The 22,814-nt window shown below is 38.5% G+C and overlaps 1 protein-coding gene across 6 annotated transcripts in view; it reads left to right on the forward strand.

Annotated features, from left to right (window-relative positions):
- Positions 1 to 22,814, forward strand: part of iars1 (isoleucyl-tRNA synthetase 1) — a 188,795-nt gene that overhangs the window by 28,057 nt on the left and 137,924 nt on the right. For all 6 annotated transcript variants that reach the window (XM_041191113.1, XM_041191110.1, XM_041191109.1 and 3 more), the window contains 7 exons: positions 279 to 396; positions 2,572 to 2,719; positions 9,781 to 9,868; positions 13,908 to 13,968; positions 15,252 to 15,347; positions 18,791 to 18,913; positions 19,304 to 19,395. In XM_041191113.1, coding sequence (XP_041047047.1) covers positions 279 to 396; positions 2,572 to 2,719; positions 9,781 to 9,868; positions 13,908 to 13,968; positions 15,252 to 15,347; positions 18,791 to 18,913; positions 19,304 to 19,395 — 726 coding nt within the window. The remainder of the gene's footprint in view (positions 1 to 278; positions 397 to 2,571; positions 2,720 to 9,780; positions 9,869 to 13,907; positions 13,969 to 15,251; positions 15,348 to 18,790; positions 18,914 to 19,303; positions 19,396 to 22,814) is intronic.

A 22,814-nucleotide genomic window follows, 5' to 3' on the forward strand; every position in this document is an offset into this window, starting at 1 on the left:
ATGAAATGGAATAGCAGACATTTGTAATGTCCTACATATGAAGGTTCTGATCTTTGGAAAGACACTGACATCCAAGGACAATTGCTGAGCAGAAATGAGACAAGGAAAGAAAAATGAGGCAGTATATTCCCCTTTCGCTCCATTATTGAGAGAATGATGAACTTCAGAATTTATTCCCAAAACGTGTAGTAAGTATCTTAATGGATACTAAAATGTTAATGAAATTACTCATGAAAATGTAGTTCTTCTGTGTTTCTTGAAATCTCTTTTCTTTTTAGGTGGGTGTTTAAACAGCTATATGACAAGGGACTGGTCTACAGAGGAGTGAAAGTTATGCCATTTTCTACTGCATGCAACACTCCTCTCTCTAATTTTGAATCACATCAAAATTATAAGGTAACACTTAATTTCCTAATTGCTTTTCAAAATGCTTAGCATTAGTACAGCAGTGCCACCACTGTACTGTGGGCTTGAGAAGCTCCTTTGAATTTTGCACAATAACAGTGGATGCTTTGGGACCGTCATTCACTACCTTTCTAGCAGGAAGTGTAAATCCAATAGGAAATTGCTCTTAGGGCAACTTTTCAAATTGGTAAAAAAATTTGATGATTTAAAAGTAATCCTCAATCTCTGTAAGTAATTTATTTCTGCTCTACAAGAAGAGGGATCCATTGGAATCCTCTTTGACTGAATAGTAAATCCAAATAATAAAACTCAATTGCTGCAGATGAATTTTTCTAAGTAAAAGCTATTTTGTTGGTTAATATATCTATTCAGACATGATAGAGCATTAGAGCCTGTGGCGATGATACCCTAATTGCTTCAACTCCTCACCACAGACGAGTGCTGTCCTGATAGTGAAACTGATGCAATGAAAATCACCTAAAGCTCTCTATAAATTGCTAAAGGGAAATAGACGCAGGATAAATTTACATATTAATGAAACCTTTTGAAGTTTACATACTTGGCACTGGGTGAATGCCCACCTTGCATAAATTTATCCATCAGAGTCAGGGGAAAGAATTTTTGAAGATAATTATCCATTTTCCCCCCTCCCCTTTCCTGTTGAGACAAAATTCCATTGATTGAAATGTTCTTATTATTCCTTGGAGAAGTTCTTCATTTGGAAGATAGTTGGCTTCACCATAATGTTTGGACTTGTGGTTGCAAACTTATTTTGGTCATGTTTACCTGCGAAGGAATGTTGGACTAGATTTTCCCGATTCGTTGAAACTTGTAATAAACCCTTCAAAATGAAAAGTGGTGAAGTGGGCAGAGAAGTGTGAAATGATATTTTTTGTTTGGAAGAATGAGAGGAGACAATGTGAAATAAAGGCTGCAATTCTAAAGGAAGTGCAGGAACAGAGGCTTGTGGGGTATATGTACAGAAATTGTTGACAGTGGCAGGGCAGGTTAAAAAAGTGGTTAATGGGGCATACAGGATGCTATTCTTTATAAATAGAAATATGGAGTACAAAAGCACTGAGATTATGATATACCTTAATAAAGCACTGTTTCAACCTTGACAGGAGTATTGTGTCAATTTTTGGGCTCAGCACTTCAGGAAAGATATGAAGGCTTTGGTGCAGAAAAGATTTAAGAAAATGATTCCAGGGATGACGAGCTTTAATTACTTGGATAGATTGGAGAAGTTGGGGTGGTTCACCTTAGAGAGGGGAAAATTGAGAGGAGATTTGATAGAGATGTTCAAAATCATGAGGGATATAGTCAGAGTAGATAAAGAGAATCTTTCCTTGGACAGAAGACTCAAGATCAGAGGACACAAATGGAGAAAAAAAATTCAGGGCTCTGGGGAAGGGGCAGGGGAGTGGGACTAGCTGTTTTGCTCTTGCAGAGAGCCAGCATAGTCACAAAGGGCAAAATGGCCTCCTATGCTGTTACCATGATACAATTCTATAAATAAATATGCACTGACCAGAAGCTGACCAAGTGCACAGGATTCTTGAGGTTAAACCACTGCCACACCAGAGGAAGTACAGTTATATGTACCAGGTCTAGGTGTTATGTGTCAATAAATTAGCTTGTGATTGAGAAATGAAAAAAAAAATATTTTTCAGTGAGTTAATATTTCAGAGTGATGTATATTTTGAACTATTCAGTTGGGTTGAGTGGTTGCAAAGTACAAGTTTTTCTTTGCAGTCATGGAACTGTAATAATTGTTCTGATTTTCTTTTCCTGTTCAGTGGGCCCTGGAGCTACATTTGCAGTATAATTAGATATATTTTATGGATTTCACCTCTCAACTGTGTGATCTGGTTTAACTTGTGCTTAAGTCAAATATCAGATGAAATGACTAATTTAATCTTTTGACATTTTTCTTTAACATTTTAGTCAGAAACAACTTGAATATCATTAACCAGTTGGAACAAGTAATCATATTTCCTTTATTAATCCTAGGGCAATTTTAAACAACATTTTAAATTAGAAATTCAGAGTTGAACTTTCCCAATAACTGTATCCAATTATATGTGCAAGAAATAGTTGAACATGAATGTCTAAGTGTATTTTTTTGAGAAGATTATGCTTTATGCCTTGTCTTATTGCTTGTAGGATGTTCAAGATCCTTCTGTTATTGTAACTTTTCCACTGGAGGAGGATGAAAGCGTTTCTTTGGTTGCTTGGACAACAACACCGTGGACCTTGCCTAGCAACCTTGCTGTTTGCGTCAGCCCAGAATATCAATATGTAAAAGTCAAAGGTAAAACTTGTTCCAAACTGAATTTCAGGAGGTTTGAAGTTTCTGAAACTTATAATATATTCCCAGTTTTTCATTTTACATTTTATTTCATGGTTTCTTCCCTGAGTTCTGAGCTCCATCACATATTGCCTGACTTAGACAGTTTGTTTGTTCTGACCCCATTTTAAGCTGGTAGAAGTTAGGAGTGGGATGTGGTGTTATTCAGCAAATCCCCTTGTTATACCATTTAAATCAGCAACTTTATATGTCCCATTAGACAGGTTGCTGTTTTTTTTCTTTGCATCATCCGGATGGTGATTCAATAACAAAACTGCCTAGAAGAGGAGTTAATGGGATTCCTGACACTGATAACTGCAACTTGTATGTCTCCCACAAATTGAGAGGCTGAGATTAGTCTTGGTGTGCACTGCTTGGAAACTTGGTCACTGCGTGTTTTTTTGGTCACAGGTCCCTTCTGAAACTGACTAGCTCTCTGCACCTTCAACCTCCTTTCTTTCAGTTGTATGCCACTCATTGTGATTGGTGCCCTTTACTAGTTCTCATTTCCTGTACCCCATGTTTTGCTTATATAATAAAAACAGTAAATATTGGAAAAACTCAGCAGATCTGGTAGCATCTGCAGAGAGAGAAATGGAGTTCAGGTTTCAAGCCCGTATGACTTTTCTTCAGAGCTAAAGAGGAGGAGAAATGTGATGGACTTTCTACTTCTACTTCTCTTTAGCTCTGTAGAAGTCAGATGGATTTGAAAGGTTTACTCTGTTTCTCTCTCCACAGATGCTGCCAGATCTGCTGAATGTTTCCATCATTTTCTGTTTTTATTTTAGATTTCCAGTATCAGCAATATTTTGCTTTTATTTCCATATTTCACTGTCCGCCCCAGTTGAATTTTAATAGCTGTTTCTCAGTGCTCCTCTGCCTTATTGGCTGGACTTTCATGCTGTGAGCAGCCTCTACCTTCTTCAACCTTAACTTTTGCCTCTGTAGCATTCCCCCCCCCACCACTCCCCAATTTCTGCCTTAGTGACTAGATTCCATTGCTACAACATGCAGCTGCCCAGCTAACTGAATTGTCCTGTCCTCACCCCACCCTGCTGTCTAGATTTTGCAATTCACCTTTTCTTTGATGCTGAGAAGATTTCTCAGACAGAGATGCAGTCCACTGAACTGCACTGTCTTGTGCCCCTCTTCCTCTTTCTTTATGCCTGTTTAATTGAACATGGTCCTTGGTCTTTATTTTTTGTATACACTGATTTTGATTGATTCACTGTAAAATTCCACATCCTAAACTGTAAAGGTAAAGAACCATTCTACCATGTTACATACTTTGGAAAAGAAATATTTAACATTTTAGAGAAAATTCAACAATTTTGTGTTTTGAATAAGCATGTTCAGATTCCAGTTTATCCAGAGTGTTACTGCATCCTTAAATTTGGAATCTTTCCAGAATGATTGTTACAGATAAATATTTTGTTTCTTGGTTGTTCTTAAATGAAAAGAAAGGTAGCTAGCGTGACAGTTTAGAATGTTACAAAATATAAAGGACCCATTCTGAGATGTCTCTACTTGAGCTCTTTTCCACTTGTTGGTTTTCTCCTGCGTACATGTGATGCTTTGTCTTAATGTACTTGAAAAATGTAGTTGCAGGAGATCAGCTGTTAGAAAATATTCATTGTGTTATGTTCAAAGGCGCCTCAGGAAATATTATTGTCCATGGTTTACCTTGTTTTTGATGTTTACACAATGACACAGAAAAGGATATTCCAATCACTTTCTGGAAATGGCTGTGCAGTAATTTTTCAGATTGCAAGAGGGCTAAGGCATAAAAACAAGCCCAGCATAACACATCAGTCTTGCTATTGATCTTGATTGTTGAGTCTCTTTATTCACTCATGGGATGTGGGCATCACTGATAAGGGTGCCATTTATTGCCCATTCCTAATTGCCCTTGAGAAGATGGTGGTGAGCCACCTTCTTCAACTGTGTGTTGTAGGCATGCCCATGTTGCTGTTCGAGAGAGTCTTCCGGATTTTGACCAGGCAACAGTGAAGAAATTACAATATATTTCCAAGTCAAGGTGGTGTTTCTTTGGAGGTGAATTTGCGGGTGATGGTGTTCCCATGTGCCTGCTGCTCTTGATTTTCTAGGTGATGGAGATTGCAGGTTTGGAAGATGCTGTTGAAGGACATTTGGCAAGTTGCTGCAGCCCGTCTTGTAGATGATGCACACTGCTGCCACTGTGCACTGAGGGTGGAAGGTGTGAATGTTTATGGTCATGGATGGAATGCCAGTGAAGTGGGCTGGTTTGTCCTGGAGTTTCTTTAATGTTGTTGGAGCTGAACTCACCCAGGCAAATTGAGAGTATTCCATCATACGCCTGATGTGTGCCTTGTAGGTGGTATATAGGCTTGGGATTTGGAAGGTGAGTTACTCTCTGCAGAATTCCCAGCCTTAGACCTGCTCTTGTGTCCACAGTATTTATATGGCTGGTCCAGTTAAGTTTCTGGTCAATGGCGACCCCCAGGATGTTGATGGGGTGGGGGTTGGAATTCAGCAATGGTAATGTCATTGAATGTCAAGGGGAGGTGGTTAGATTCGTTTTGTTGGAGATGGTCATTGCCTGGTACTTGTGTGGCATGAACGTTACTTAGTTTTATCAGCCCAAGCCTGTCCAGGTCTTGCTGCAACTGCACACAGACTGCATCATTACCTGAAGAGTTGCGAATGGAACTGAACTCTGCAATCATGAACGAATGTCAGTCATTAATAAAGCAACTGAAGATGGTTGGGGCTAGGACACTGTCCTGTAGCAATGTCCTGGGGCTATATTTGGCTTGCAACGATCTTCCTTTGTGATAGGTATGAGTCCAGCCAGTAGTAGGCCGGTTGTAAGCACAATTGCATGAAGGTACCTGTACCTTTTATACTTTGTTGAATCTTTTTAGCTGAGACTGATGGCTCTGGCAACCCATAGATTTTTGTATTAAAGAAGATTTTCATGGTCAGTGTTTTCCTAAATTAGAAAAAGTAATACTGCAATGATGCTCCCATATGGTACTGTTGTGTGGGTTTGTTGCAATGATATTTCATGGTGGCTTGCCCAATGTTCAAACATGCCTTTTCTAGCAGGGCCACAGGCAGGGAAAAGCGCAGGGAGCCACATTGTTCAAACAATCAAATTTGTTCTCAGAGCTCAGTTGAAACTCTTTAAATATAAGCAATCGTGGGTAAATAAGCCTGACCCAGGCTTAGTATTTCCTTTTGTCCTGATTTTTGGTGGCTCCTTACAGTGAAGTGATTTGAGTTTGGTAATTTGGCGGGGGTGAATTGAATTCCTATCCCATAACTCTGTGTCATATGTTGATGTTTCAGGTGTTTCCACAAATTTCCACATAGGCTTTGCTGATGCCTTAGCTGCTGAATGCGGACCAGGGAAGACTCAAGTTAAAATCTCTGCATTTGCAGTTAGTTGCATTTGGGAAGATGGAATTTGACAGAATTATCCTGCTGGACTTCTGTGTGTACGTGATTGGGATTGGGTAACTGAATAGCCTCCCAATACTTCCTGATAAGAGCCATACATGAATAATGGCCACTTGAGCAAGGATTTGATGCCTTGAGGGGGAAGAAATAAATTAAATTGATGAAATAGAAAAGAAAGCTGAAGTGCTTTGTGTAGCTTCATTCTTCTGAGAGTCTGAGATCAGCCCATACTGATTTTGTCTTTCAGGGTCCTTCAACACCTGCATTGCCATGACAACAATGTCCTACATTTAGTCCTTATCAGAGAATGAACACTTTATTATGCAGAAGTATTGTATTTTTTCACTCAGTCATACCTATATTTCATTGTAGTACTGCTTCTGTTGATCTGCTCAGCCACTTGGTTACCTCTGCCTTTGCTCTTGTTCCCTGTAAAATCAGTACTGTTGCTCATCCTGGTCATTCAACACAAACAACTTGTATTTATATAAAAACAAAAAACTGCGGATGCTGGAAATCCAAAACAAAAACAGAATTACCTGGAAAAACTCAGCAGGTCTGGCAGCATCGGCGGAGAAGAAAAGAGTTGTCGTTTCGAGTCCTCATGACCCTTCAACAGAACTGAGTTCTGTTGAAGGGTCATGAGGACGCGAAACATCAACTCTTTTCTTCTCTGCCGATGCTGCCAGACCTGTTGTATTTATATAGCTCCTTTAAGGTAGTTAAACAACCCTTGGTGCTTCACATGGGCAATATCAAACAAATTTTGACACTGAGCCACATGAGGATAGGTGGTTGGTCAAAGAAGTAGTTTATATGGAACACCTTGAAGGAAAAGAGAGAGGCAGAGGGGTTTTGGTAGAGAACTCCAGAGGTTAGAGTCTAGGCAGCCAAAGTTACGGCCATCAGTGTTGGAGTGATGAAAATGAGGGATGCTTGAATTGGAAGGGTGCAGAGATCTTTGAGGATTATAAAGCTGAACAAGATTACAGAGATTGGGAGAGGTGAGGCCATGGAGGAATTTTATTTTTAAAATGAGTTATTGGTGGACAGTGAGCCATCATAGGTCAGTCAGCAGAGGGCTGATGGATGAATGGGATTTGGTGTGAATTAGGATTTGGGCAGCAGAATTTGGGATGAGCTCAAGTTAACAGAGAAGGCAAGGTAGGATTCTGGCCAGGAAACCATTAGAATAGTTGAATCAAAGGTAACAAAAGTGAGGATGAGGGTTTCCACAGCAGATAAACCATGGTAGGGGTGAAACAATGTTATGGAGATGATGAAATGGTAATAGATCTTGGTGATAGGATATTCCTCCTGGTATAGCCACATCTTGAATCCCTGTCATTCAAGGGGTACAGACTTCTCTCCTACTGTCCTTCTCGTTAAACCATTTTCACCTGCTCCAACGCCTCACCCTGATGTACCAGGAACTCATGGACATCTTTGTCACCAAAATTGGGTCCAGCCATTCAGCTGCCTCTGCTGTTTCCATTCCCCTTGACAACCAAGCCAGATCTACTTCCATGTTTCCTTTCCCTGATGCCACATCTTTCTCGGACTTTTCATGCCTATTTTGAGCTCTTGTTGATGAAGATTCACTTTCTGCTCCATTGACCCCAATCCACTAAAGTGCAGACCACCCAACTTCCTTTCTATGCCAGATGGTAGTTTAAATATTTCCCTCCCCTCCCAAAACCTCGGCCATTATAGCCCACCTTTTTAAAAAAAACTCACCCTTGCCTTCCTGTATTTTAGCAAACTACAGCTTGCCTGCAACTTGCTTTCCTGTCACAATGTTATCACCTCCACCTCCATCACAAAGGCAGCTTCCCGTTCTGTAACATTGCCCTTCCCCGTCCCTGACTCAGCTCATCTGCTGCTGGAAATATTCACCAATGTCTTTATTCCTAAGGAACATCCTAATGCTTTCCAGAGTGGCCTTCTATCTTCCATCATCTACAAACTTCAGCACATCTAAAAGTTAACTGATCCTATCCTCTCCTGCACCAAGTCCCACTGACCCTTCACTCCTGTTCTTCTAACCTACCCAGTTGGCTGTCATTTCCCCACCAACCTCTGCTAAACACCTCCAATTTAAAATTCTCATCCATTTAAAAAAAATCCTTGGTGGTCTTGCTCCTTCCTAATTCTCTAACCACTTCTAGTCATAAAAACAACCTTCCAACCTCCTTTTTCTGATTCTGACCTCTCGTGCATCATTCCTCCCCTTAACCTCCTCTTTGCATCCATGCTTTCAACTGCCTCAGCAGAAGCACTGGAATTAGCTCCCTAAACTCCTCCTCCTCCTTGAGCTATCTCCATCTTTGACCAAACATTTAGTCACCCCTTGTAAAAACTGCTTCTTTGGCTTATCGTTCATTTTTATCTAATTTTACCTGTGTGAAACACCTTGGAACACGTTTCTCCTTTAACATTATTATATCATTGCAAGTTGATGTTGTTGATTTCTACTGGAAAATGGGGATACCCCTGTATTGATTCTGTCCTCGGATGTGAAGTCCTCCGTCGATAGCCTGTGAATAGCTAATGAGGGTTGTATGTGGATAATGGCCATTTGGGAAAAGTACTAAGTTCTGCCAGTGCTCTGGAATTTCATGTCAGCAAAAGAGTTACATTTTACAGAATACGAGAAGAGGTGATACAAATTGGGTAATTTGCAAGAGATATTGGCTAACAGCCATGGTTCCTCCTATGATGATTCCTGAAATAATTAGGGTGCCGCTAAGTGGAATAGAGGGATCTCTATCCCAAAATTCAAAAATTTTTTACATTAGTTAGTTTATACCATCACTATTTTTACTGATAACTGGGACATCTAAATGGCCTAATAGTTTTTAAAACAAAGATATTCCATGGTTTTTAACCTTGGTAATTTTTGGTAATCTTGCTGTCGATAGCACCTGACAATCTAAAAGAGGTGTGCTACGTGACTGTAGAATCTGAACCTTATGACCCCCGAGAGCTGCAATCAGAGGCAGTTTGAAATGCAAGCCCTCTCTCATTCTTATCAGGATTTCTGTTATTGGCCCCGATAGCACCTGCAGATTATAGATTTCCACTGGAATGTTGTCCTACCTGTTGACATAAAACAGCACAGCTTCTGGTCATTTAAAATCAATTTATGTTCTGTTCGTGTTGTGCTATAATGGTTTACTTATTGCTGCTTTTTCCATCTAGGTTTAGCAGCAGTAAAGCAACAGAGAAAGTATTTGCAAAAAAGTTGTAATTGGAACACTTCATGATTTGCTATTAATGAAATATCCTTAAAACAACCCAAATCTGTAGTAATTTATGTCATGATACAGCCCTCTATGAATTGGAAGCAAGTTGGGCATAGAGTACATTATGTTCTTGATGCATCTGCAGCCTCTTAGATTTGCGATGCTTGCAAAAGATAGCATCCGTCCGTGTGAGATTAGTATTTTGACAGATTTTGTAAAACATAAATTGTTAATATATATTCTGTATTCTGATCATAGTTCTGATTCTTAACTTATGTCCAATTGCTGATGGCTGATTTAAACTCCACACTGATTCCATTTTTTATGTCTTTGCAGACAACTCTACAGGAAACATCTATATAATGATGGAAGCCCGGCTGGTAGCACTATTTAAATCTGAAAGTGAATACGCTGTTCTGGATAGGTTAGTGCATGGTGACATAGTTATCATCTGTGGATTTGACTGTGGTTTAATACTGTATTTTATTGTAAAACAGAAAACTGTAATCCATTGTGAAACAGCTATTTACCAATCAATTGCGCACAACAATGCGAATGTAGAAAAACTTTCTCCCACTCTCATCCTATTGTCTTTGTCTCCTTTTCACTGTGAATTTTATTTTGTTTCTGGCTCTGATACATTTATGAAAAATACTCAGAAAGAGTGAGTTCACTGAATGGCGGAGCAGCTCGAGGGGCTAAATGGTCTGCTCCTGTTCCGATGTAAAGACCTTAGAAACAGTATAGCGGAGGTTTACCAGGACTTAATTACTTTAGCTATAAAGAGAGGTTGGAAAAGTTAAGACTGTTCCCCTTGGAACAGGAAAGCTTCAGAGATGAGATAATAGAAGTTTTGATAAAGTGGATGGAAAAAAAATGTCCTTTGGTAAGTGAGTCAATAACCAGAGGTCATAGATTTAAAATAATTGGCAAAAGATTGAGAGGGGTGATGGGAGAATTTTTTTTCAATTAGTTGTTGGGATCAGGAATGCTCTGCTGAAAAAGGTGTTAGAAGCTGATTTTCATAAATAATTTTAAAAGGAAGATAGACAGGTACTTGAGGATTAGAACAGAAAGCAGGAATGTGGGTCGCAGTATGACTGTTGCAAGAGCCAGCATAGGCTTGATGTGGCTTCCTTCTGTGCTGTAATTTTAAATGATTCTATGATTTACTTCTGTCATCCTCTTATGTATCTTGCACTTTCCTTCTCTCACACTTCCTTCCTTATCTGATTGTTCTCTTTCTGACATGTTCACTTGCTCTTTGCACACTTGCGTATGTTTCTTCTTTCTTTCTTCTGTGTTATGAATCTCTCTTTCTGTCAGTCATCCTCTTTTTCTCTCCAATTTTGTTCTTTTTCTCATTGTTTTTTCTCATCACGTTTTCTCTTTTAGCTCTTGTTTTAAAAGTACGTTTCTGTGCAGTTGAATTTTCTTATTCATGCTATCATTTTTAAACCTCATGTTTTCTTTATCTCGCATGCACTGTCACTCTTGCACTGAATCCCTTCTTTAGACATACATAACATCAAAGGTAGACTCAAAGTGGTAGACTTTGTGAGGTTGTTAGGCTATTTTATGCCTCCCTGAGTAAGGAGTTTCAGCTGGTCTCATGCATATGAATGGAGTGTATTCCTGAAATGTCCAGCCATCACAGAAACCCTAACAAATTTTAGATCTGGAGATTGCACTGAATGCTACCACCATAATTCTCTCCAGGCTGTCCATGGGACAAATATGATCCAGACTAGTTGGGTTTATGGTGTTTTCTTCAAAGATTTTTTAAAAAAATACAGTAGTTGCATCCAGAGGGCTGATGAGCAAACACAGCTTTAGGTTTTGTTTAAGCTCCAGCTCTGTCAAGTGAGTCGCATCACTACCTGTTCGTTTCTGACTTCTCTGTAGCATTCCCAAAACTTTTCATCCCCAATGTGAAGTCTCTCTGTCTTGTTGATATATGAACTTCCTCTCCCATTGCTTTTTGCTCTGGCCTGATTTTGTGCAACATTTGGGGCCAGCTGGCATCAATTTCAGGAGAACATTTTGAGATTCTATCTGTTTTACTGATTTGAAGAATGTAGAGAGAATGCTGTGGGGTTTGATGGTATGCAACCATATTTTCCTTTATTGCTGAAATCACCTTCATGATAACCTGGAGTTCTGTCCCAGTAAAGTAGACTGTGGATAGCATTCTGCATTTATAATGCTACATGATTGGAGAAGGATTGGCGGAAATCTTATTCTTTACAAGTATATTTAAATATATATATTCTATATTTAAAATGTTGCTTAAAAATGGATAATAAAGGAAAGAGGTATCATAAAATAGGAATAGTGTTACTTTTGAATTGCCTCATAAAAAGCATCTTGTATTTAACTCTTTTTAAGCTTTTTGAAAAATTAATTAAGCTTATGGCCTGCATTTTGCAGTCAGTGGCGAAAGGACTGCACTCACTGATTACCTTAAGAAAAACTATCCATATAAATTTAGTGGGTTCTAGAGCTTCAGTTTCCTCCATTGCAATGCGACTTTGAAACTGGCACCATCTGCAAAGTCTATCAACAGTCCAGGATGCAGGCAAGCTGATCCACCGGTCAAATTGAGAAATTCTCACAGTCAGCAAAGCAGGAAGTAAAGAACAGGGGTTATAAATTGCCCTTAAGGACATTGTACAGAAAATGAAGTAAAGATTAGGACATTCATGTAGATTTATGGTAGAAGCTGAAATATCATAAAATTATGTTTATGTTTTAAGTTTAACTTAAAAATTGTAGGATTTTTAAATGTTCTTTTGGGGCGAGGGGTGGGGTCTGAGGTCAGGAGGGGGGATAGCAGGAGGTTGGAAGTCCATGGGAGGGGGTGCGCCGGTGGAGCGGGGGCTGGAGGTCAAGGGTAGGGGGATCTGCGATGTCGGGGGTGAGGGGCGTCTGAGGTCGGAGGGGGTGGGGGCTGTCATTGTTTGGAGCTGGGTTGGGGAGGGGGGTGTCCCATGGGGTGAGTCTGGGTCTTTACAATAGTTACTCAGAAGTTAGAAAAGGTTTTAATTCTTCTAACTTTTTCTGAGTAACTATTGGTATACCCTGGTGGAACCATCTGAAGTTTGCGATTTAAACTGCACCTTTGGATGGTTCCCAGTGCAGCACAACTATTCAGAGGAAGTTTTCACTTCTGGGCAATTGCCTTGCAAACCCTTACCTGGGAACTTCCAGAGGGATTCCCCCTGCGTCTTTGGGGTGCCCCCAAATCCGACACTGGGGAGCTCGGAAATTATGGGCCATAGTATTTCATGACCAGTTGATATGAAACTAAATGAAACAAAATGTAATTTTGCTGGTTTTGCCCTTTGGATGCGTTTGAGACAAGCTCATTCTGCCTATTCTGGTTATTCAGATGATGTCAAAGATTTTGTGACACCATTAAAGAAGATCAGGGAGTTCTTTTGGTGATCTAGCCATCATTACTCTCTCAACCAACACTGCTAAGGGAGAAACATTGCGTTAACTGGTTATTTATCTCATTACTGTTTGTACAGTATGGTGGCAAAGTGGTTATATTTCTTGACTAGTAATCCAGAAGTTTGGAATAATAATCGGAGCCCTGGTCTCCACAATGGCAGCTGGGGATTTTAAAAGTTAATTAAATAAAACTGAAGTCAAAAAGTAATGGTGACCATGAAGCGAGCAGATTATTGTAAAATCCCAACTGATTCACTAATGTCTTTTAGAGGAGGTGAGGCTATGGCGTAGTGGTATTGTCTCTGGATTAGTAATCCAAAGACCCAGGGTAATGCTCTGGGGACATGGCAGATGGTGGAAGATAAACACATTGAATTAAAAGTCTGATAATGAAGCCATTGTCGATTGTTGTAATGCTCTTTAGAAAAGGAAATCTGTCCTTACCTGGTCTAGCCTATATGTGACTCCAGACCCACAGCAATGTGGTTGACTCTTAACACACCCACATCCCACAAAATAATAAAAATATAGGAAATCTGCTCTTCTTAGCTGGTCTAATCTATGTGTCGTTGATTCTAAACTGCCCCGTAAAATGGCTTAGCAAGCCACTCCGTTGTATCAGAACTACTACACCAGACTTCAGCAGTTAAAGAAGATGGCTTATCACCACCTTCTCAGCAATTTGGGATGGGCAATAAATGTTAGCCTTGCAAGCATGTTGTGAATGAATAAACAATAAAATAGCTTATTCCTGCATTCTGTATAGCCTCTGTCTCTTTATATTGCATTTTCTTTTGTTTTTGTGTTTCTTTATCTGGTCGAAGTATCTTTGCTGATAAGAATGAATGGACAATTGATTCATGCTTTCGTGTCCCATGATCCATCTAGAAGTGATAATTATGATTCATTTTTTTGTATGATCTCAAACTCCTGTTACATTCATGCTTGCAACATTCTTCGGATTTCACTTAAATTAAGTCAAATTAATTGTGTTTTTTTGTATGAAGATTCCAAGGCGCTGCTCTCAAAGGCAAGAAGTACAGACCGTTGTTTGATTATTTCTTAAAGGTAAGATAGATAGTACTTCCAACTGCACTTTCTGTCCCTGCTGAGTATTGAGCTGCACACAGCATGTTGCACCACCTTATTAGTAAGATTATAGACTGCTAACTCAACATCATTAATGGTATGTTTGCAAAAGAAGAATGTCACACTTGCCTTGCTGTGAATTTTAGCCAAACATACCATAATTTCAGTGCAATAACATGTGCTGTAAGATGGGAAGAGTAACTGCTGATTTACAGATATTAATCATAAGAATTTTGCGAGATACCACTGACGTCTTTTTTGAGTGAGAGAGTCACTGAATGGTTTCATTAATAAAGAATTTTGGAACCACCCTCACAGCAGTTGATAAAGATGCAAAATGACCACTGACAAATTAGAATGGTACTATCAACATTGTGTGGTGTCAGACTGTTGATATGTCATGCTATCCTTCTTTAACCAAATTGTGCATAGATTTATGGGGTTCTCACGCTTACATATAGTTTTTGTCCAGTGTGGCTTTAGGCGAAAAACTCAGGATAAATATCTAAATCTGTAAATGCATCTTTGATATTTTAACTGTGTTTACTAAATTTTATACAGTTTGGATTACATTTTTGAGAATGATATTTATTTATATGTATTGCAAAATTATCGCAAAAATGTTAAATCAAATTTTTCGATTGCTTTAAACCTCAAACTTTCCACAGGTCGAGGAAGCAACTGGATTTGTACGGTGTGTTTATGAAATAATTTTTCTAGTGGAGGTTTATATACAAATTAAGGGCATGAAAATCTTAACTAATTATGGTAAATAACCCAAGTTGAAGAAAATGGTTTAACTATAAGATGCCAAAATAATTGCAATGGTACTGTTGCCATTTGACAGATTTTGATCTCATTCCAAGATATAATATGTAGCTTTATAATTCCATTAAAATGGACAAGGCATTGGAACTAGCTGTAATAATTAGGGGTACTATCATTCACATTTCACCACCAATATGATGTGACTGTATTAGTTCAGTGGATTTATTTATAGTGAATTCGTTTTTGAGGCCCAAGCTTAGTATTGAATGAAGTATCGGCAGTCAATAAATGCTAAACTCATGCTGAATGGTAGTTCTGGCTATTACAAACAAAATATCAAATGGTAATTAATTATGATCAATTATTTTAATGTTGCTTTTGTATATCTTGCAGAACTTTAATGACTGTAAACTGTCTTAATTTTCCTTAATCATAAGCCTATTGTACATAGAACTGGTTAAAATAATACATCATTAGGTAATTCTGTCTTGCAGTGCAAAGAAACTGGAGCCTTCACTGTGCTTGTGGACAACTATGTTAAAGAGGAAGAGGGTACTGGTGTTGTACATCAGGCCCCATACTTCGGTGCAGTAAGTACAATTTTCCTAGTTAAAATGAGATAATGTATTTAAATTAGCAAGTGGGGATGATGTATGGTACTGTCCTTGTTCTTCCTCACCAATTACATCAAAACATACTACACTAAGATATCCATGGCGATATATCTTTTGTGTTTCGTTCGTTTTAATTTAATCTGTGTCTTATTTTATTCTGTGGATCAGAATAACCCACGTGATATATTTTTCTTTGGCTGGGCTGGGGTGAGGTGAAGACACCCATATTGCTTTTCCCAGATAGAGCAGATCTACTGATGCACTTTCCAATTCCATCTACAATACAGTATTGGCATTAAAATATAAATGTAACAGTTGCGACCAATGTGGCATATGTGGGGTTTTGTGCACTTGTGTTTTCCAGTTAGCATGCTAATCAGTCCAGCTTCCATTTTGTGGGATTTTCAATGTATTTACTTGATGAATCCTGGTCTGATATAAGGGTAACTTCACTAGCCTATGGAATCCTGAAATTATGGATTTCTGGGGAGATAAAGTCATTGACGATTAAAATAAAATCTCCTCTGAGGTATGTTTTTTTTTTAGCAATTGCTCCTAACTGCATCAGTACCAGACTTTTTGTTTATTTTGTATGAACTGTCATGCCTTAGATTTTTAAAATATCCACTTTGTTTTTTATTCTGCTTAAATGACTTAAGTCCTGCTTGATTTTTAAGGTCGATGTTGATCTGTGTTTACTTTTGCCATTGTAAATTGTGCATCCTTTTGTGTTCTTGAGATGAATGATGTTGGTGTTCAGTGAAATTTAATACCAACATCAATGGGTGCTGGAAAAGTTTGACTTTAGAGATGGGATGTCGTCTTGTTTTGAGCCACAGCAGAGTTTTGTCGTGCTTCTGCATTTGTAATAAGCCTTAAAAAGGGTGGGATCTGGAGGGCAGAAGAATACTTCCACATATAACAGTTTTTTAATGTCCTAATTGTAATCCCTTTTGAATAACAAATTATGTATAATCATTGTGTTTCATGTAAACATTTGATCTTGTAGGATACAGTACACAACTTAGATCCCACTATACCCTTCACTGTTAATCACACCATTAAACTTGAGTGAATAAAAGATGAACTCTGAACAAGGAGGGAAGTGTTAATATCAATATTTGTATGTTGATGAAAGAATGAATCTGAAGCCAGTCTGCGCCTTAAAACAGATTTATTTCCAAGCTTGCAAAGTAAAAGATACAGACTCTTCAATTCCCCCCAACACCCAGTGTGAACACATTTTTATAATCTTGTAATAAAGCCTTAATACTTCCCCAATTGGAGAGAGCTGCTCTTGATTACCAACTTAAACCATGAACTTTATTGCAGCACAATTCCAACATTAATAGGAAGAGCTTTATGGTGAACTGCAAGGACATGAATCAAAGTCGGGTTGTCAGAACATTCCTTAAAAGGCTGAGAGAAAGACCTCAAGACTGGGTGTAGTTGCTAGAGAGTAATTGATAGAGCAGAGAGTTAGCAGTAATCTGGATTTTAAAATGGGACGAGGCAGGAAATCATTCAGATAAAAACAAAAAACTGCGGATGCTGGAAATCCAAAACAAAAACAGAATTAGCTGGAAAAACTCAGCAGGTCTGGCAGCATCGGCGGAGAAGGAAATAGTTGACGTTTCGAGTCCTCATGACCCTGTAGTTCTGTTGAAGGGTCATGAGGACTCGAAACGTCAACTCTTTTCTTCTCCGCCGATGCAGCCAGACCTGCTGAGTCTTTCCAGGTAATTCTGTTTTTGTTCAGGAAATCATTAAGCTGGGTGAAGTAAAGCTGAGGAGTGATTTTTTTTTTAAAACGGGGTTAAGAATCTTTTACAAAAATGTACCACGGCAGATGCTGGAAGTCTGAAATAAAAACAGAAAATTATAGAAATACTCATCAGGTCAGGCTGTATCTCAAAGAGAAACATAGTTAATGTTTCTGGTCGATGAGCCTTCATCAGAACTGATGAAGAGTCAATAACCTGAAATATTAACATAAGAATTTTTTACTTATTTTGGTGAGGCAAAGGACAGAAGTGGAAATTTGCAAGGACAGGGATGATTTTTGTTTGGCACATTGGAACACATGCTCTGGTGTTCTGAATAAGTTGGGAGGTCCGGAGTGCTGAGTTGCAATTGTTGTTGAATGAGACCATGAAAACTTGCTTTGATGTTTCAGCAGTAGAGGGGGAGAGGTGAAGTTTGTGTTCCAGTTGTGGCAGAAAAACAGACTTGGTAATTGACTGAATGTAGAAGATTTGAAGTTCAGCTGGGGTCAAACAGAATAGCAATGTTCTGCCTCTCCAGACTTAGCATGAGGGCACAATTTGAAGTTTTGAATCATGGCCAATTGAGTTGCATGGTTGTTGTGTCCCTGTATTTTTGGATGTCTTAGGCATACATGTGGAGGCTGGCCCTCTGCTGGTGAATCACATCAACAACCAACTTGGGAGAAGAAAAGGGGACCTGGGATAGACTCTTGGACAGATTACAGATGCTGGTTCAATGAGATATGTTGATTACATTGGGATGGCTAGTAATGAAATGGCTACTAAAGGAGCAGAGAGAGCAAATAGGAACAGCGACCAATGCCAATTGTTGCACTTGATGTTTGTAACTTAGGAGCTGAATCATTTCAGTCTCGTGATGAATTTATAAATTATTAATTTTTGTTAAAATTTGTTTTGGCTTCCCAAATTTAAGGTTTTTAGGTTCCTTTGCATTCCAAGGTATTTTTGGTCTTTTTTTCATAGAAGCACGGGTAGAAATAAAAGCATTGACTTGGATAACAAAATTAAACATTTGAAAAAACTGTAAATCAATGTAAAACAAAAACAGAATTACCTGGAAAAACTCAGCAGGTCTGGCAGCATCGGCGGAGAAGAAAAGAGTTGACGTTTCGAGTCCTCATGACCCTTCGACAGAACTAGTTCTGTCGAAGGGTCATGAGGACTCGAAACGTCAACTCTTTTCTTCTCCGCCGATGCTGCCAGACCTGCTGAGTTTTTCCAGGTAATTCTGTTTTTGTTTTGGATTTCCAGCATCCGCAGTTTTTTTGTTTTTATCTATGTTGTTTGTAAATCAATGTAAATCATTTTAGATTCAGGAAACCTTCTTGTCCAAACTAGCAGCAAATTCTGAAAATTGTGTCTTCTCCAAGAACTATTTTGAGCATTCAAGTTACATTGCAATAGATGCTTCTCAACTAAGGGATTTTTTTAAAAAATTGATCATTTTTAGGAGTTCCTCAAGCATTGATGCTTGAACCATAAGCATTCCTTATTGACTTGTCATTCCCAGAGATAAAAGGAAAATAGTTTTAAGAAAAATAAATGAAATAATTTACTGTGGCAAAAAATAATGTCTTTATCTTGGGTGGACCAAATTTTCCTGATGAAGCTTAATTCACTTTCACCCTGTAGGATGATTTCCGCGTTTGTGTGGATTATGGCATAATCCAGAAAGATTCAACACCAGTATGCCCTGTAGATGCATCTGGCTGCTTCACAGCTGAAGTGAAGGACTTTGCTGGACTGTATGTGAAGGTTAGTGGATGGTTGTTCTGTTCCGGTTGCAGAAGGATGATTGAATAGACAAGGGGGATGTTAAGTCTTCATGATATTGCTGTTTAGCCATATAAAAATGTTATGTTACTTTCCAGAGATTTGAGTTAAAACTTAATGGTTTATCGTGCTTAATACAGTGTAAGTTCTGAAGTGGTTTTACCTTCAATTCATTCAGTATATAAGGAATATGTGAAATTGTTAGCTTGTAAAATGAATTGTACCTTTTTCTGTTCAAGTTTGTGTATAAGAACTAGCCAGATATCTAATGGAATTAAGCCTTGCTGTAGTAACATCTCTTAAGTTTGAGGTTTAATGTAATAGCAGTCATAGACATATGCAGTTTCATGAATTCTTATTTTATGCTTTCAGGATGCAGACAAACATATCCTTAAATATCTAAAAGACAAGGGGCGACTGGTACACAGCAGCACCTACAAGCACAATTATCCATTTTGTTGGAGGTAAGAACCATGAAAAATGTGAGAGGTCTTCAGATGTTTTCAGAGGAAATTATTTAGAATTTTGCATGCCAGCATCCAGTCACATAAAAGACATTTATGGGCTATCTTTGATTACGCACATTGATCAATATAAAAATGGCCATTAAGTTATCAAGAGCTACCTAAATCTTTAAGAATGCAATTTGAAATCTTGTTTACTAATATTGGTGTGGGAGAAATGGGTTTCAGTTCCTGGGGCACTGGCACCAGTATTGGCAAAAGGGGGAGTTGTATCATTTCAATGGTTTTCACCTGAATCATCCTGGAACCAATGTCCTGACTAGTCATGTAACTAGGGCTGTAGAGAAGGTTTTAAAGTGTTGGGGGGATTCATGTGAGGAGAGATTTGGAAAGCTAAGAGAAAGGACAAGGCAATAGTGCAGGGTTGCGATACAGGTAATAGTAACCAGAGTGTGACAGGATGGGACAGAGTGTGCAAACATGAGAGTGCACCAGCAAATATGGTCTTGGTAGGGAAACATGGCTTAAAGTAACAGAGGGATAGAGGGTTCAGGTGAAGGGAGATTTATAAATCCAAAGATAAAAGTTGAGGCAATAGAAAAATCCATCAAAATGGGTAAAAACAAGCTGCATGGGTGAGGAAGTGGCAGAGAATTTAATGGTACTAGTGCATCAGAGAGTAAGTTCCTGCAGGGAATAGCAGTGAATAAATAAAACTAAAGTCCCTTTATCTGAATGCGCAGATCATTCACAATAAGATAGATGAACAAGTAGTACAAGTAGAGATAATTGCTAAATTTTATTACAGTGACATGGTTACAAGGTGACCAAGGTTGGGAAATAAATATTCCAGGGTACACAACATTTCAGAAAGACAGGCAGAATGGAAAAGTAGGTGAGGCAGCCTTAATAATAAATGATGACATAAGTACATTGGTGAGAAAGGTTCTTGGCTCAGAAAATCAGCAAGTAGAATAAGTATGGGTGGAGTTTAAGAATAATAAGGGTCAGAAAACACTGGTGAGAGAAATTTATAGGCCCCCTAATCTACTTTTCTAAACAGTTATACTGTTGGATGGAGCATTAAAGAAGAAATTATTGGAGCTTGTGACAAAGGCAATGTAATAGTTGTGGGGGACTTCAATCTTCATATAGCATGAACCAGTCAAATTGGCAAAGGTGGCTTGGAATTTGAGTTTGTAGAATACTTTCATGACAGTTTACTAGAGTGCTCTGTTGTGGAACCAATTAGGGATAAAGCTATCTCCAATCTAATAGAGGCAGGGTCAATTAGTAATGTCACAATGAAACATCTCCTGGGAAATAGGGATCATAATACAATTGAATTTCACATTAAGTGTGAAAATGATATATTCCCTCTTAAACTTAAACAAAGTTGATTACATAGGTATGAGGGGAGAGCTGGCTAAGGTTGTTTGGGTAAATAGACTAAAAATTATGGCAGCAAATAAACAATAGGAAACATTTAAAGAAACAATTCAAAATGTTCAAAAATACATTGCATTACAAAACAAAAACTCAGCGTGAAAAATCTATCCGTGGCTTACTAAGGATGTTAGGGATATTTTTAAATGAAAAGAAGAGACTTGTAATGTTGCAAAGAATAGTAATAAGACTGAGGATTAGGAATATTTTAGAAACAAACAAAGGGCCACTAAAAGGTTGATACAAAAGGACAAAAGTGGAATAAGAGTAATCTAGCCAGGGGTATAAAACAGATTGTGAGTTTTTACAAATATATAAAAAGCAAGAGAGTAGCAAAACTAAATGTTGGTCCTTTAGAAGCAGAGCCATGAGAAATTATCCTGGGGAATGAGGAAATGGCCAAGACATTGAATAAATACGTTGTCTTCACGTTGGAAGACACAAGTTACATACCAGAAATAGAGGATTACCTGGGCCTAATAAAAATGAGGAAATTAGTATCAGCACAGAAAAAGTAGTAGATAGTGGCAGAGATGGTGGATGTGCTGGTAATCATTTTCCAAAATTCCTTAAGTTCTGGAACAATCCCTGCACATTGGAAATTAGCTAATGTAACAATGCTATTCCAGAAAGGGAGAGAGAAAATGGATGTGAAAGGAAAGTGCTGGTATCTATTATTAAGGAAGTCTTAACAATGCACTGAAGAAATCATAGTACATTCGGACAAGTCAAAATGTTTTTTTGCAAGGGAAATCCTTTTTGACTTATTCAGTAGAATTTTTGAGCATTTAACTAGTTGGGTAGATAAAAGGGAGCCGGTAGATGCATTATACTTGGATTTCTAAAAAAGTATTTGGTAAGGCATCACACAAAAGGTTAATACACAACATAAGGGCTCATGGAGTTGTGGTTGATATGTTAGCATGGAAAGAGGATTGGTTAATGGACAGGAAGCAGAAAGTAGGGAAAAATGGGGCATTTTCAGTTGGCAGGCTATGAATAGTGGAGTGCCGTAAGTTAGTTACAATCTATATTAATGACTTAGACAAAGAGACAGAGTAAGGTATCTAAGTTTCCAGGCAATACAAAGCTAGGTGGGAATGCAAGCTGTGAGGATACAGAAGAGATAAAGACAGCTTAAGTGAGTGGTCAACAAGGTGGCAGATGGAATATAATGTGGGGAAGTGTGAGGTTAATCACTTTGCTCATAAGTATAGAAAAGCAGAATAGTTTTTGAAAGGAGTGAAACTTGTAAATGTTGATGTTCAGAGGGACTTGTGCAAGGAATGCAGAAAGTTAGCATGCAGGTATAGCAAGCAATTAGGAAACCAAATGGCATGTTGGCCTTTATTGCAAGGGGATTGGAGTACAAGAATAAATCAGTCTTGCTCCAATTGCACAGTGCTTTAGTGAGACCACACCTGGAATACTGTGTGCAGGTTTGGTCTCCATATTTAAGGAAGGGTATAATGGCTTTGGAAGCAGTACAACAAAACTTCGCTAGATTGGTCCCTGGGATGAGAGGGTTGCCCTATGATGAGAAGCTATAGAATTGGTCTATATTCTCTGGAGTTTAGAAGAATGAGAATGTTTCATTGAAACATTCAAGATTATGAAGGGGCTTGACAGGATAGTTACTGAGGCATTGTTCCAAGGGAATTAGAAACTAGGGGGCACAGGTTAAGGGGCCAATCATTTAGGAATGAGATGAGAAGAAATTTCTTTACTTAAAGGGTTGTGAATCTAAATTGTTTACCCCAGAAGGTTGTGAGTGCGCCATCATTGAATATAGTCAAGGCTGAGATAGATGGATTTTTGATGTCTCAGTGAATCGAGGGATGTGGGGAGCGGCTGGGAAAGTGGATTTGAAGCCCAACATCAGCCATGATCATATTGAATGATGAAGCAGACTAAATGGTCTTCTCCTGCTCCTATTTCTCATGTTGTAATCACAGTGTGTTTAAAAAAGTTTT

Source organism: Carcharodon carcharias, chromosome 7, assembly GCF_017639515.1.
Source record: "Carcharodon carcharias isolate sCarCar2 chromosome 7, sCarCar2.pri, whole genome shotgun sequence".
NCBI classification, from domain to species: Eukaryota; Metazoa; Chordata; class Chondrichthyes; order Lamniformes; family Lamnidae; genus Carcharodon; species Carcharodon carcharias.